We start from the raw sequence: 14,428 nt of genomic DNA, 5'->3' as shown, positions 1-14,428 counted from the left end.
GACAACTTTTAAGCGGCAGAGATCGATGACAACCCACGAGTACAACCTCCTCACACACTACATTTGCCATTTTAAAAAAAGTTATTTAGGTGAATTGGTAGGTCGAGGTAGAATAGAATTACATTTTGTTTTTAAATCACAAACCAGACCAGTAACGCGACTGAATTTATTAGCTTTCGTTCCATAGTTCGAATGAAAAATAATTCATTTTAGTTGCACAAGTCAACTATTTCATTCGAATAAATGTGATTAATATTCCATCACTTGTAATAGGGCTATAATTACTGCCAACTATTTTACAATCCAGTTGGCACTATAATTTTATAAAATTGTGAATCAAAACAGGTCCGAACTTGTAAGAGGAACTAACCCACGTTTTTTATAAACAAGCCTTTCTAGCATATGGATTCTAGGGATTCTGTGATAATTTCCTCCTTTTCATTCTTAAAGCATGTTTTTCAACGTTTATTAATTTTTTAGTAAAGTTTAGCTAAAATCTAAATACTTCAACGAACTTTTAGTAGACTACTCGTACAATTACTCATAGTAAACCCATATTTTCCTATTTTTATTGATTTTGTTTCGTAAAAGCAATACTCTGTTATTGGTGTTCTCACAGATTCAAACAAGAGAGAACGCTACAGTCGAGCAAGCCCGACAGTGTAATACCCTGTACCCAGGTAAACTTGCGTCACTGAGTTATATGCGCCCATAGCAGCAGCAAAAAGAGGAAGAAGAAGAGCGAACTTGTTGCTGCAGTTTGTGGGCGAGAATTTCTTTCGCTAATAACTTTTCTTAGAATTGACCGAATTGAATAAAATTTTGAACAACAGTAGACAATTATATATAAATTATATGTGCAAAGTTTAGTTTAGGTAGCATTTGAAATGTGGACGCTATTGACGAAATTCTGTAGCGGGGGAAGGGGGGGAAAATTCCAAAAAATAAAATAAACTCGTCCTTTCTTGGACCTAGGAGAATCTGGATGCCAACTTTGGTTATTCTAGCTTTTATAGTTTCTGAGATCCTCGCGTTCATCCAGACGGACAGACGGACAGACGGACAGACGGACGGACGGACGGACATGTCTAGATCGATTTCTCTCGTCATGCTGATTCAGAATATATATACTTTATGGGGTCGGAGATGCTTCCTTCTGCATGTTACATACTTTGCACAAACCTAATATACCCTTTTTACCCTACGGGTACAGGGTATAAAAACTCAGCCGACTTTACAATTTAAAAAATGTTGTATGCTAACTGGGCTTAGAGATCGGTTTGGCAATAACTTTATCGATTGATGGAACTTTAATGAAAGTATTTAAAAATCAATTTTGCAAAGATACAAAATCAATAAGAATCAACTATACGAAAAACGCGTGTGCTCCAAAAAACACATTTTACTAAAAAGCAATGTACTATAATGTACAAAGATAGATCTTCTTTTTGTGTATGACATATGTATATATATATATACTTTATGGGATGCATGTATGGATATAACAAGCAGGAGAAAATATTTCTCGCTTATTAAAATAAAGATTTATTATTTTTATGATTCATGTAAGGTGGCAACACACAAGAGTATTGCCAACCTGCCTTTTCCGCACGGAGAGACACAGTAGAGCAGTGGAGTCGTGAGAGAGAGGTCGAGCTGAGAACATCGTAAAGAGAAGTTGTTTCGTCCGTAGCAGTGTGTCAACGTTGTAGTTTGTAATTCTATATATATATTCCTTTAAATCAGTTGTATTTAACGTATCCCACATTGGATTATAATACTATATAATATTCCTTTTATAATAAACATCTTACATTTGGGGGCTCAACCGGTCCAATGTGCGCAAAAGTTAAAGAACAGTGGCAGTAAAATCGGATATGTACAGTGAAGTTTGACTCGATCGTGGAGATAGAAAAACTGTGTGAAAAGTTGTACGGGCTAAAAGTTGAGCGTAGAGGGTTATTTATTGTAGATTGCTAAAAGTCGAAAAGATGTGAAGTTGTGCAGCCGTTAAAGTAAGCAATTACAATAATTCAGCCAATCAAGCCAAAAGCAGCGCAGTATTCAAGGCCAAGTGATCGCGTCTAGAAATTTCTACAGATACACACGCAAAAGTACCGTAAGGAATTTTGCACATACAGAAGAAGAGAATGCCGAAAACCAGACGAACGCCGCATAAAGGGAACATAAGTACCAGTTACATCGACGCCATTGATACGGTAGAAGAAAACGAAGAAAAGGAGATAGCAACAATGTCTCTGCAAGTCAGCGAAACAGCTATAAAGAGCAACAGTGACGTCACAGCGCAAATGCAGCAGCTTATACAGTTGCTGGCATTAAAAGTTGAAGTGGATGAACGCAAAGAGAACCAAATCAAAATAACGGCCGATAATTTTGAAAAAATTTTAAGCGATTTCGACGGTTATTCGGTGCCAGCTGTAAAATGGTTTGAAATATTTGAGCGCAATGCTGATGCTTACGAATTGTCGGACAAGCAAAAATATGTACAAGCGAGGGGAAAAATGTCGGGAGCTGCCAGATTGTTCTTGGAGTCAGAGTGTGTGAGTGATTTTAAAGAGCTTAAACAAAAGCTAATCGATGAGTTTGAATGTTCTTTGAACAGCGCCGATATTCACCAGCTGTTGAGTGACCGAAAAAAGAAAAAGTCTGAGTCCTTTCATGAATACATTTTGCATATGAAAAAGTTGGCAAGTGTAGGAGATGTAGAAGAGGCAGCCGTTTTACGCCACATAGTTAATGGCCTCAATATAAAGAATGAATTTAAATGTGCCATGTATCGATGTAAGTCGTATAAGTCGCTCAAAGAGGAGTACGCAATTTACGAACTAGTTCATGAGCAAGAGAAAAAACGCACCGAGAAAAATACAACTATTGCAACTGGTAAACAATACAATAGTGACAAAAGAAAAGAGTTCTGTTTTAATTGTGGCTCACCAGACCACAAAAGAAGAGAGTGTACAGCGGATACAAAGTGCTTCAATTGCAGCGAAAGCGGACATATAGCGCGGGACTGCAAGAAAAAAGTCGAGAAAGTGCGAGTTATTGCAGATCAAAGTCGCTTAAAAACAATTGTTATCAACGGGGCTAGTGTTGCATGCCTAGTTGATACTGGATCGGATGTTACAATTTTGAACGAACGTATACTGAAATATTTAAACGATGTCGAGATGCTGAAAAGTTATTCTACGTTGCGCGGATTGGGTAATGCCAGCACGAAGCCAGTTGGATGCTTTCTTGCCAAGGTCGAAGTGGACCAGTTGTGTATAGAGCAGAAGTTTTTGGTCGTACCAAGTCACAGGATGGATTGTAATGCGCTGTTGGGACACGACTTCCTTAAAAAGTTCAAGTTCTCTGCCGATAGCAACGGCTATTCTTTTGAACAGTTGCAAGCCGAACAGAAATCCACAGATGAATATCCGCTAGATGTTTACAGTGTTTTTGAAGAGTCTTGTGTCGTTTCAGCCCCTCCGCAGTTTCAAAAAGTCGTCGAGCAGTTGATCAAGAACAGTTGTCAGCCGCCTGCAGCCCAGTTACAGAGCCCAATCGAGCTGAAGATTATTCCCGATGGAGTACTGAAACCGTTTTGCCACTCACCAAGTCGTCTGTCTGTCAAAGAAGCCGAAGCTGTAAAGTTCCAAGTCGAAGAATGGTTGGAGAAAGGCATTGTACGGAAATCGTCATCACACGTTGCAAGCAGAGTCGTCGTAGTCAAAAAGAAGGATCAGACGCTTAGAGTATGCATCGACTACCGCAAGTTGAACAGTATGGTGTTACAGGATCGCTTTCCTGTGCCCATGGTTGAAGATGTACTGGAGAAACTACAAGCAGCTAAGTATTTCACAATAATGGATCTTGAAAATGGATTTTTTCATGTGCCAGTGGAAGAAGGCAGTAGACTCTACACAGCGTTCGTTACAAGAGAAGGATTATTTGAATTCAACAAGGCACCGTTTGGGTTCCGAAACTCTCCAGCTGTTTTTATACGTTTCGTGAACCATATCTTCCAGAAGCTGATAAATGAAGATATTATGCAACTATACATGGACGACATAATAGTTTATGCCTCCTCAGCTGAACAATGTTTGCAGAAAACGAGAAAAGTGTTGGAAGCCGCTGCTATATACGGGCTAAAGATGAAGTGGAAAAAATGCAAATTTCTTTATCAACGTATATGTTTCCTTGGCCATGTCATCGAGAATGGTAAAGTTTGGCCTGGTACTGAAAAGATTACTGCTGTCAGCCGGTTTTCCACGCCGAAAAATATAAAAGGCGTTCAGTCGTTCCTTGGTCTAACGGGATTTTTCCGGAAATTTATGCCGAACTATGCGCAGGTGGCGCGTCCACTTACGAATCTCCTGAGGAAAGATGTGGAATTTAAAATTGGTCCTGCGGAATTGGAGTCCATGCAACAGTTGAAGAATATGCTTACGAGTGAACCAGTTTTGCATATTTACGCCAGAGAAGCACCCACCGAGTTACATACAGACGCATCTAAAGAGGGTTATGGAGCGGTGTTGCTGCAGTCATTCAATGGAAGGCTCCATCCAATCTACTATTGGAGCAAGAAAACGTCGCAAGCGGAGTCGAAGCAGCATAGTTACGTCCTGGAGGTTAAGGCGGCATATTTGGCATTGAAAAAGTTCCGCCATTATCTGCTGGGAGTCCAGTTTAAGCTGGTGACGGATTGCATCGCTTTTAAGCAGACCACGAGCAAGCAGGATATGCCGAGAGAAGTCGCGCAGTGGGTTTTGTATTTACAAGACTTTTGTATCGATATGGAGCACCGTGTAGCCGAAAAAATGAGACACGTCGATCATCTAAGCCGTTACCCACAAAATGTGTTTATGGTATCAACACTTTTGTCGGTACAACTAAAGAAAGCACAAGAAAATGATGAGCAACTACAAGCAGTCGTCAAGCTGTTACAAATTGGGCCATACGAGAACTATAAGATGAAAGGCGGGCTGCTATTTAAAGAAGTCAACGGTAGCGAATTGCTGGTCGTCCCAAAGCTGATGGAGCGTGAGGTAATCAAGAACGCTCACGAGTCGGGTCACTTTGCGGTGCGCAAAACGATGCATAATATTCAACAGCAGTTTTTTATCCCACATCTGGAGGGTAAGGTAACAAGGTTTATTGCTAATTGCATAAGTTGTATAATTCACAGTAAAAAGCTAACGAAACGAGAAGGGTTCATGAACTGTATTGAAAAGGGTGATGTACCACTTCACACGCTGCACATCGACCATCTAGGCCCTATGGATGCAACATCAAAGCAGTATAAGTTCATCCTGGCGGTCGTCGATTCGTTTTCCAAATTTGTCTGGCTGTTCCCTACGAAGTCAACAGGCCAAGAAGAAGTCATCAAAAAGTTGAAGGAGTGGGCGAGCATCTTTGGTTTTCCGAGGCGTATTATAAGCGACAGGGGCGCCGCCTTCACGTCTATTCCGTTTAAAGAGTTTGTAAACGCAAACATGGTTGAGCACGTCTGGACAACAACAGGTGTAGCGAGAGGCAACGGTCAAGTCGAGAGGGTGAACCGTTCCGTTTTGTCCATCATTGCGAAGCTGTCAGATGAGGAACCTGCAAGATGGTTCAAGTATGTGCCCCGTGTGCAGAGGGCAATTAACGCGCACATACACATGTCTACAAAGTCGTCGCCATTTGAACTATTATTTGGCACCAAGATGCATAACAAAGCTGATGATCGATTGCTGGAGCTCTTAAACCAAGAGTTAATCGAAGTGTTTAACAAGGAGCGAGAAGAGTTGCGTGCAGAGGCTAAGCGCAACATACAGCAGGCACAGCAGGACTACAAGCGAAACTACGACAAGAGGCGCTGTAGCGAGAAAGGCTACAAGTTGGGCGATCTCGTCGCTATCAAGCGGACACAATTTGTGGCGGGCCGGAAATTAGCAAGCGAATTTCTGGGCCCTTACGAAATTGTAAAGGTTAAGCGAAATGGCCGCTACGATGTGAAGAAAGCAGACGCAAACGTCGAAGGACCAGGTATCACAGCAACTAGCTGCGATAACATTAAGCTGTGGAAGTATTTCGTCGAAAACGAGGAGCTGTTGTCATCCGGGTCGGATGACGAAGATCAGGAGGGCCGAATGTAAGGTGGCAACACACAAGAGTATTGCCAACCTGCCTTTTCCGCACGGAGAGACACAGTAGAGCAGTGGAGTCGTGAGAGAGAGGTCGAGCTGAGAACATCGTAAAGAGAAGTTGTTTCGTCCGTAGCAGTGTGTCAACGTTGTAGTTTGTAATTCTATATATATATTCCTTTAAATCAGTTGTATTTAACGTATCCCACATTGGATTATAATACTATATAATATTCCTTTTATAATAAACATCTTACATTCATTGCAACAAAATGGATTTTTTTAAATAATTTTATAATGTCCTATAATTCCAATACGATTATTGCAGTTATTTATGGGGTGGTAATAGACTCATCAATGTAGAGTATCTGATAGCTTTACTACGTACTTTTCCCAAAAAACTAACGATGTCGGCGACCCGCCTTACCATTAAGCAGATCTTCTTTGTATAAAAAGTATACATTTGTAATAAACTGGGGTTTCTTATCGAACATCCAAGTCAACAGGAAGCCATAATCCCCAGTTGGAAGTGGAATGAAAAAATCATCTGCGCTGACATAAAAATCCTTCAAATAATTAACGCCCTGTAAATACGATTTTTAAGCAAGAATATTAATTAAAAAGCATTCAATATCGAAAGACTATAATTACCTCATAGGGACAGGTATGATTGATCGAGGAAAAGTCCTTAAGCATCAGCCACGCTAATTTCACATACGGATGATTACGCTTTCGCATAAATAGGCAAGCATCGATCGTGTAATCAATTAGCCAAGGCTTTTATCCATTTGCTTTCTTCACCAATTGCAGTCTTAGGAAAATATCGTTGGCCGGATGAAGAACGTTAAGAAAAATATTCACGTTCACCTTGTTCCGTTGGATTGCTTTCAGTCGGCAGAGGTCGATAACAACCCACGATTTATTGTACGACTCACAGACCGCATTTGTGAATTTCAGTAAAGCCGCTTGCTAAAATAGAACTCAAGAAAACCTTATCAGAGCTCCAAATATTTGTTAAATTTCTATAATTACATTCTGGCTTACAGCTCCAAGCCAGACCAGCAGCACTGCCAAAATTATCAGCTTTCTAGCCATAGCGTTGAAACTCGTGTAGTACTTGTAGTTGAATAACTTCTGGTTGGAGGCAATGTACAAATCTCTTTAAATAGATGTCATTACAATCATTATTATTTACGTAAGCCATCAATTTCTGCTTTCGTTGATGACGTTTACAATAAAAACATGTATGAATACAAGCATGTTATAGTTCATTAACCAATTCAATTGCATAAACATTTCAAAACTCGTGCACCATTTTTGGCAATTAACAGTACAGAATATTTGTGGATAATTGTTAAGATTAGAGAATTTCTAAACAAGAATGGAGTTATTAAAAACAAACTAACGTTTTGGGAAATTGAGCTATTCAATGGTGTCATGAAAATATCTTTCATCGAATTTTGGGATCACATCAATGAATAAGAAAACCTGATAGGGCGGGCTTTAGAATATCATGAGCCACTTACTATAAATAGCATATAAAAATATATAAATACTGCTTCAGATATCTTCATAAGCAAAGACGTTAACCAACTAAAAATGATGATTCCACCGATCGGTAATATTGCATAAAATACTGAGGCTATGTATGGCTTATAATAAACTTGCTCTGCATATGCATAATATAAGTCTACACGCCAAGTTTGATGTACCTATCTGTTCAGATTTAAAAGTTGTCGGGGTTCATACATTCATACTAACATAGTTTTTAAATAAAATATCAGGTTAAGCCGAAACAAGATTAAAACAGTCTGAAATCAAGATTTTACTCGATTAAAAAAAAATCGGAACTGACATTTTTCTTGTCGAAATTTTGGTATCGATTTAATTATGAAATCCTTAATAACTTCTCTCGTTGTATTAATGTACATGGCGTGTGGGTTATTATATGATACGTAAACGATATATTATACTTTATTAATATATTAAATTTATTTTTTTGAACTCATGTTTGTGTGAGAATCTTATAAAATTCCGCACAATGATGACATTTGCGATGAATCGATATCTGACGTATTTTCGTGGCACCACTTATTATTTTATAGACTGATTGCTGACACGGGCCAGCTAAATTGATAATTATATTCTGTGTGGCTTAATATATATATATTTTTTTTAAATAGATTAGTGTTCATATGATTTCCATGCACATCAAAACCACGTTGTAAATATATTTTTATATGCTGACAGTCCTTGTGTAATCAATTTTAATCAATTTATTCAACTAAACATTTTCACTAAAATACAAAATTTTTTTCTTCCAATTTCCAATTTTCCATAAATTTCACTTTTATTGGACTCCCCGCCAAACTTGATTGCCAACGCCATTCGCATATTTGATTTAATTTGCAGTCGTATTTGGTTTTGAGGATAACCCACCAAAATATTTTATGTCTATTTGCTTATTTTGTGGCATAATTAAGATTTGAACCCACGCTTGAGTACCTCCCCCATTCCCCCTTCCACACCCCCTTATTAATCCTTCGCCCTAGGCAGTGGGAAGCAATCAATTAGCAAGTTTTCCAAGGCACATTTCGACTTTGGGTCCCAAATAAAGGGCTATCTTTGGCCATTTTAAAGCCGGCCATTGACTGGAGCATAAAATATTTTGCGCGTGGCAATTCTCATTGAAATTTTCGCTTCGTTTTTCGAGCTCAGGCTTTTCAGGCACTTTGTCTAATGGCCGCGCACACAAATTTCATGCGAGATTCTCCCGCAACTTTGGTTGTTGTTTTTTGTGTGCCGCATAATTAAATGTGGCTTTTAATTTGATTAGGTGAGTGTGCCATTGGGCACGTGCAAAGATTAGAGCCAACCAGACTGCCATAAATTCTATAAATTCGAAAAAGCACGTGAGTCTTATTGTGGATACAAAACTGAGTTGCGTTTTAAGATATTAAAGTTGCGAATCGAATGTTTTCTGTGCGCAGATATCAATGTCCACACAATTAGGATAATATGGTGTAGATTTCCAAAAATTAAGGTTGGATAATTGCTGTTGTTAATTACAGAAACAGTTCAATTACGCATTTTAACTAAGTTCGTTTTTTATGATATCGCATTACAGCCAAATTACAACAAAATTACAACTCATTTAACATGCTCGTTAGCTTTTAAATTAAATATAGTTGACAGGCATTGCACTTAATAGGTTGGATAGGACTCAATAAGCAGAAGTCAGCTAGAGTAGGTGGATCATAGCTTAAGCTCAATGTCATTTTATTTCTAGTACTTCTAAAACTATTCTCTACTAGCAAAAAAATAAATATAAATACAAAATTGTATTAACAATATTCATTTATTCTAGTAATATATACAATAGTATAATTTATATTACATGCTATTTGCATTATAAATAAAGCTGATATATTAGCTGCAGCTTTATAAACAAATGAGTGAAGTGCTCGAATAATTTCCTTGCTGCTGCCACAAAATTAATTATTAAGCTGGAAGCAGTTGAGCTTCACTATCATGAACACAAAAGCAGCACAATTTAATTAAAATATATTGTAAAACACTCAAGCAGTTCTAAATATAATCAAAACAAGATGCTCTAACGACAGTAGGCTATTATAAGTAATGATAACAAATGAAGAAAGGATTGCCCGTAAACTGTTTAACAAAATTGACAGCTGCTGGCAAACAAAAACGCCGTCAACATGCCAAATGCTAATCACAATCTAGCCCTCAGTTAACTCAATTTGTTTTGCGCTAACACAGCAAAGGATGATTTGCATATTGCAAACAAATATGTGTATACATATGTATGTATTTATATAACAACTGACATATATTTATCACTGCAGTTGATGTCGAACTGGAATCGGTGGGTTTGTGGTTGTGGTGGCATTGAAATCATTTACAGAAAATCAATACAGACCACATATAAGTTATGACCGCAAACACACACACACACACTGAGTGATAGGGGGGAGGGGTAGAATGGGCTGACATTAAAACAAGCATTTAATTAATTACATTCATCAAAGCGTAGCAAAAGTTACGGCAAACACACACACACACACACGCACCCAGGAGGAGGGCAAGACAAAAGGTTGACTCTGGTTTGACATTTTATATGACATGCAATGTGCATGTGTGTGGGTGTATGTGTGTGTGTGTGTATGTGTGATAGCCACAAAACATGTCAAGTGTGGTTAAACAAATCATTAACTGTTTGACATCAGCAAACAGCCTCTAAGTGAATAAATATATATTTATATAATGGCAACGGCTCATTAACTTTATTTTAAAATTCAATACACCTAAAAAAAACAATTTGCATTTTCAACTACACGCCCAACTTTAAACCGCAACAATCAAAAACTTTGCACTAACAACAAAAAACTGTAGCGCCTCTGGTTAACTGCAATTCATGAACTTTTAATTAGCGTGTCCGGATGCAAAAAAAAAAAAAAAAAAAAAACAAAACCCAGGCACGCGCTGCGGCCAACTAACAATTAAACAACACACAGGAAGCACAGCTCTGCCAGCATCATACTTACACTCCTACATACTATATATTGGACCAGCAGGATGGTACAAGGCACTAAAGTCAGTTACTTTTTCAATATAGGCACTCTTAAATAATTTTAAATTTAACTTTAAAAATAAATGAATGGTGACTACTTAACTTACTAGATTGTTATGATTATCTTAGAATTTACAACTTAATAGGTAACAGTCGCTATTCAATTTAAATTCGCAAATAAATGTGTGTGATTAGTAACTGGTTCTTATTTACCAGCAGCCACTATCTGCTTACCATTTACTCTATTTACAACTGAATAGTTGCCACTTACCAGTAACTACTTACTGCTTGCTACTTACCACTTACTTCTAACTGCTTACTACTAACTGTCAATTACTTGCTATTTTGTAAGTATTAATTATTAAATATTTATTAACTATAGTTACTTAATTAATATCACTTACTAGTTACCACATTTTAGTTATTACTTAAAACAGCTATATATATTTTTTGCTCCTTACTATTTACATCAGATTAGGTAATACCTACTAACTACTTACTGCTAACTACTAGTACATTATATAAGTGATTTATATTGGTGTTTTTTATTTGAATGGTACTTTTGCTTAATATGAAAGAAAACGGTTTTAGTTATTAACTATTATAGTTACTTAATTAATACTATTTCCCAGGTGCCACATTTTAGTTATAATTTACTACTTCCATAAATAATTTGCTAGTTACTATTTACATCAGATTAGCTAAAACCTACCAACTGCTTACTGCTAACTACAAGCAATATATACTATAAGTGATTTATATTGATTTTGTTTTATTTATTTCAATGGTTTTGTTGTTTAATATCGAAGACAAAATATAATTCTCTTAATACTATATGTTCAGTAACGAAAATAGAATTGTCAGCCAACAATTTTAATGACTTCCCTCTAATTTAATTATAAAGAGCAACCCATCTGCGGGCCGCTGAGCAGATTATAAATATTATTTCAACTTTGAAAGCTAGAAAAATGAGTCCTGCCAGGTTCTCACACTACTTATCCGTATCCGACAAAAAGATGACGCACACGCGCAGCTATTCAGGCATTTCAGTGGAATGGGCGGGTCTGCGTGATTATCAGCCTGGTTAACGCAGATGTAAAAGTTGTTTCCTTTTTTTTTATAGTTGACCCAACAGCCAAAGGTGTGCCATAAATAGAAAAGTTGTACAAATACTGAATGAACAGAGCAGTCTTACTGGGGAGCGGAGGGCTGGAGGGCTGTGGTCAGCGGATACACGTGTAGCTAAAGAGTTGAGCGCCCTTAAGCCGATGATGGCAAGGCGCAACTTTGTCCTGGCCGAAGGCATCTGTGGGTGTCCTCCTTCGGTCCATTAATGTGTCTCAGTTCCTCAGTGCGTCAATGCCACAACACGTGGCAAAGTTCTGGTATAACAATTGTTGCATGAATTTGCGGTTTTTACCCTCTGCGGGGACTATACCGTGCCACTGCAACTAGTTGTAAGTATTCGTAATACTAGTCTTAGTTGATAGTAAAAAGTTTTTATGGTAAACGACTATCTGTGTGTATGTGTGTGTGTGTGTGTGCGGCACAGGTGAAAAGGTGGCTTGGGTTAATGGTTGTGGATTACATGCAATATTCCTAAAAGCGACCCCCAAGAGTGGAGCAGGAAGGAGGTCAGTGTGCCGAAGTGGAGCCATGAGTGTGCAAGATTTGATGTACCAGTTAATTGAGCTTAATTTACACGAGTACCGTTTAAGCGGCTGTTCTCTTCTGTTTGTATGGTCAAAGTTTTTGCGGCTGGATGTTGAAGTGAACGTGTTTCGAAGAGGTGAGCGCAGAAGGAGAACGATAATAAGTTTAACTGTGCATGCAAAGGCATGTTGCTGTGGCAGCGGAAGTACAGTCGCGCCTCGATAACTAATGCCGCGAAAACTCAAAATTAACGCGAATGAAATGAAAGTTTTTGTTTTAAGTCCGACTCGTGGAAAATAAAAAGTTACAACATAAATGAAATAATATATAATTGAGTAGCAATTTATTGTATTTTGCTATCATTCCCATATCTTTAGAAGCTAACTTAATAACTCTCTTCTCTCATTTAATTCCCAGAAACTACTTGCTACGCCAACGCCTCTCAAAGGGGCCCAACAAGATTGTGCTCTCGGCGAGTGACTTTGTATTTCCCGTCGATTCGCGGCGTGTAAGTATCCTGAGTCCTAAGTCCTTTTTTCTCCGACATATCCAAGTCATAAACAAAACTTTCAGGTGGATGAGGGCATTGAGGCTATGCTCTGCTGCTGGCTGCAGCAATTGCAGGAATTCGGCGGTCCCGAGGTGGATAAGCCGGACTTACTGAAGGGCTCAATAGGCTCACTGAAGAATCTAGGATTTGTTATTCCGGGAGCACCGGCAGTTACCAGCAACGCAGCCACCAGCAGCACCACCACCACCGCCGTAGCCACGACCACAGTGAAGGTGGCTGGAAAGAGCGCCTCAGCCGCTGGCAGCTTGGCACGCCATAAGCCCGCTCACCTGGATATGCGGGCGCGGTATAATGGGGATTTGGTGCAGCTAAAGGAAATACCGATGAACGGTTCCACGGAGTTGCGGTCAAAGGCAATGGACTTATTGGTGATAGCACACGGACTACGACATGAGAACATAAATCCTTTAATTGGCTGGCTATCGGATCCCAATCGCACAGCCATGGTTTTCGATTATTGCTCACGTGGCTCTCTGCAGGATGTTCTCATTATGGACGAAATCAAATTGGATTGGTCCTTCCGTCTAAGCCTGCTGACGGATTTGGTGCGTGGCATGCGTTATCTGCACGCCTCGCCCCTGCGGGTTCATGGCACTCTGACTTCTCGGAATTGCGTCGTGGACGCGCGCTGGGTTCTCAAAATCACCGACTACGGTCTGACCTCCTTCTATGAGTCCCAGTGTCTACCACCAGTGCCGCGTAGCGCCAAAGAGCTGCTCTGGACGGCCCCAGAGCTACTCAGAACCATGAAGTCTCAGCAACAACATCATCACCACCATAGCCGAGTCATGCTGGGCACTCAGCTGGGCGATGTCTACTCCTTTGGCATCATTATGCAGGAGGTTGTGGTTCGCGGCGAACCATACTGCATGCTCTCGCTCTCGCCTGAAGAAATTATTGCCAAAATCAAGAAACCACCTCCACTGATACGCCCTTCGGTATCAAAAGGTGCTGCGCCCCCGGAAGCCATCAACATCATGCGTCAATGTTGGGCCGAACAGCCGGAAATGCGACCCGATTTCAATTCGTAAGTAGACCGCATTACCAAGGACCGAATGGGGGTTCTGACTCAGCTCTCTTTTAGCGTTTACGAGCGCTTTAAGATGCTCAATCATGGCCGCAAGGTCAATTTTGTGGACACAATGTTTCAAATGCTGGAGAAATACTCCAACAATTTAGAGGAACTCATACGCGAGCGCACCGAACAATTGGACATTGAAAGAAAGAAGACTGAGCAGCTTTTAAATCGCATGTTGCCAAGGTAAGAACTGTTCAGCTCCCAGAGCCATATAATAAGAAATACTAGTCCCAAAATGTAGAAAATCCTTCTAAGAACCTTCTCTGGCCGGTTATTGATTAAACTTAGAAATGAAATCTACAGATCAAACAGATATTATACTATATACGTGAATATTCCTAGCAGAGGAAAAATGCCAGACGGTAGCTGGCTAGATACCTATATCTCTATATAATAATGTAATATAT

The 14,428-nt window shown here is 39.2% G+C and overlaps 1 protein-coding gene across 1 annotated transcript in view; it reads left to right on the top strand.

Annotated features, from left to right (window-relative positions):
• Positions 1–14,428, top strand: part of LOC115623929 — a 79,888-nt gene that overhangs the window by 63,221 nt on the left and 2,239 nt on the right. Inside the window, exons 8-10 of the mRNA XM_030518488.1 lie at positions 12,790–12,880; positions 12,946–13,970; positions 14,028–14,204. Coding sequence (XP_030374348.1) covers positions 12,790–12,880; positions 12,946–13,970; positions 14,028–14,204 — 1,293 coding nt within the window. The remainder of the gene's footprint in view (positions 1–12,789; positions 12,881–12,945; positions 13,971–14,027; positions 14,205–14,428) is intronic.

The sequence above is a fragment of the Scaptodrosophila lebanonensis genome, unplaced genomic scaffold (genome assembly GCF_003285725.1).
Source record: "Scaptodrosophila lebanonensis strain 11010-0011.00,11010-0021.00 unplaced genomic scaffold, SlebRS2 tig00000053-arrow-pilon, whole genome shotgun sequence".
Taxonomy (NCBI): Eukaryota; Metazoa; Arthropoda; class Insecta; order Diptera; family Drosophilidae; genus Scaptodrosophila; species Scaptodrosophila lebanonensis.
The sequence above is the reverse complement of the archived record's forward strand: the minus strand, read 5'-3'. Positions and strand labels throughout refer to the sequence as shown.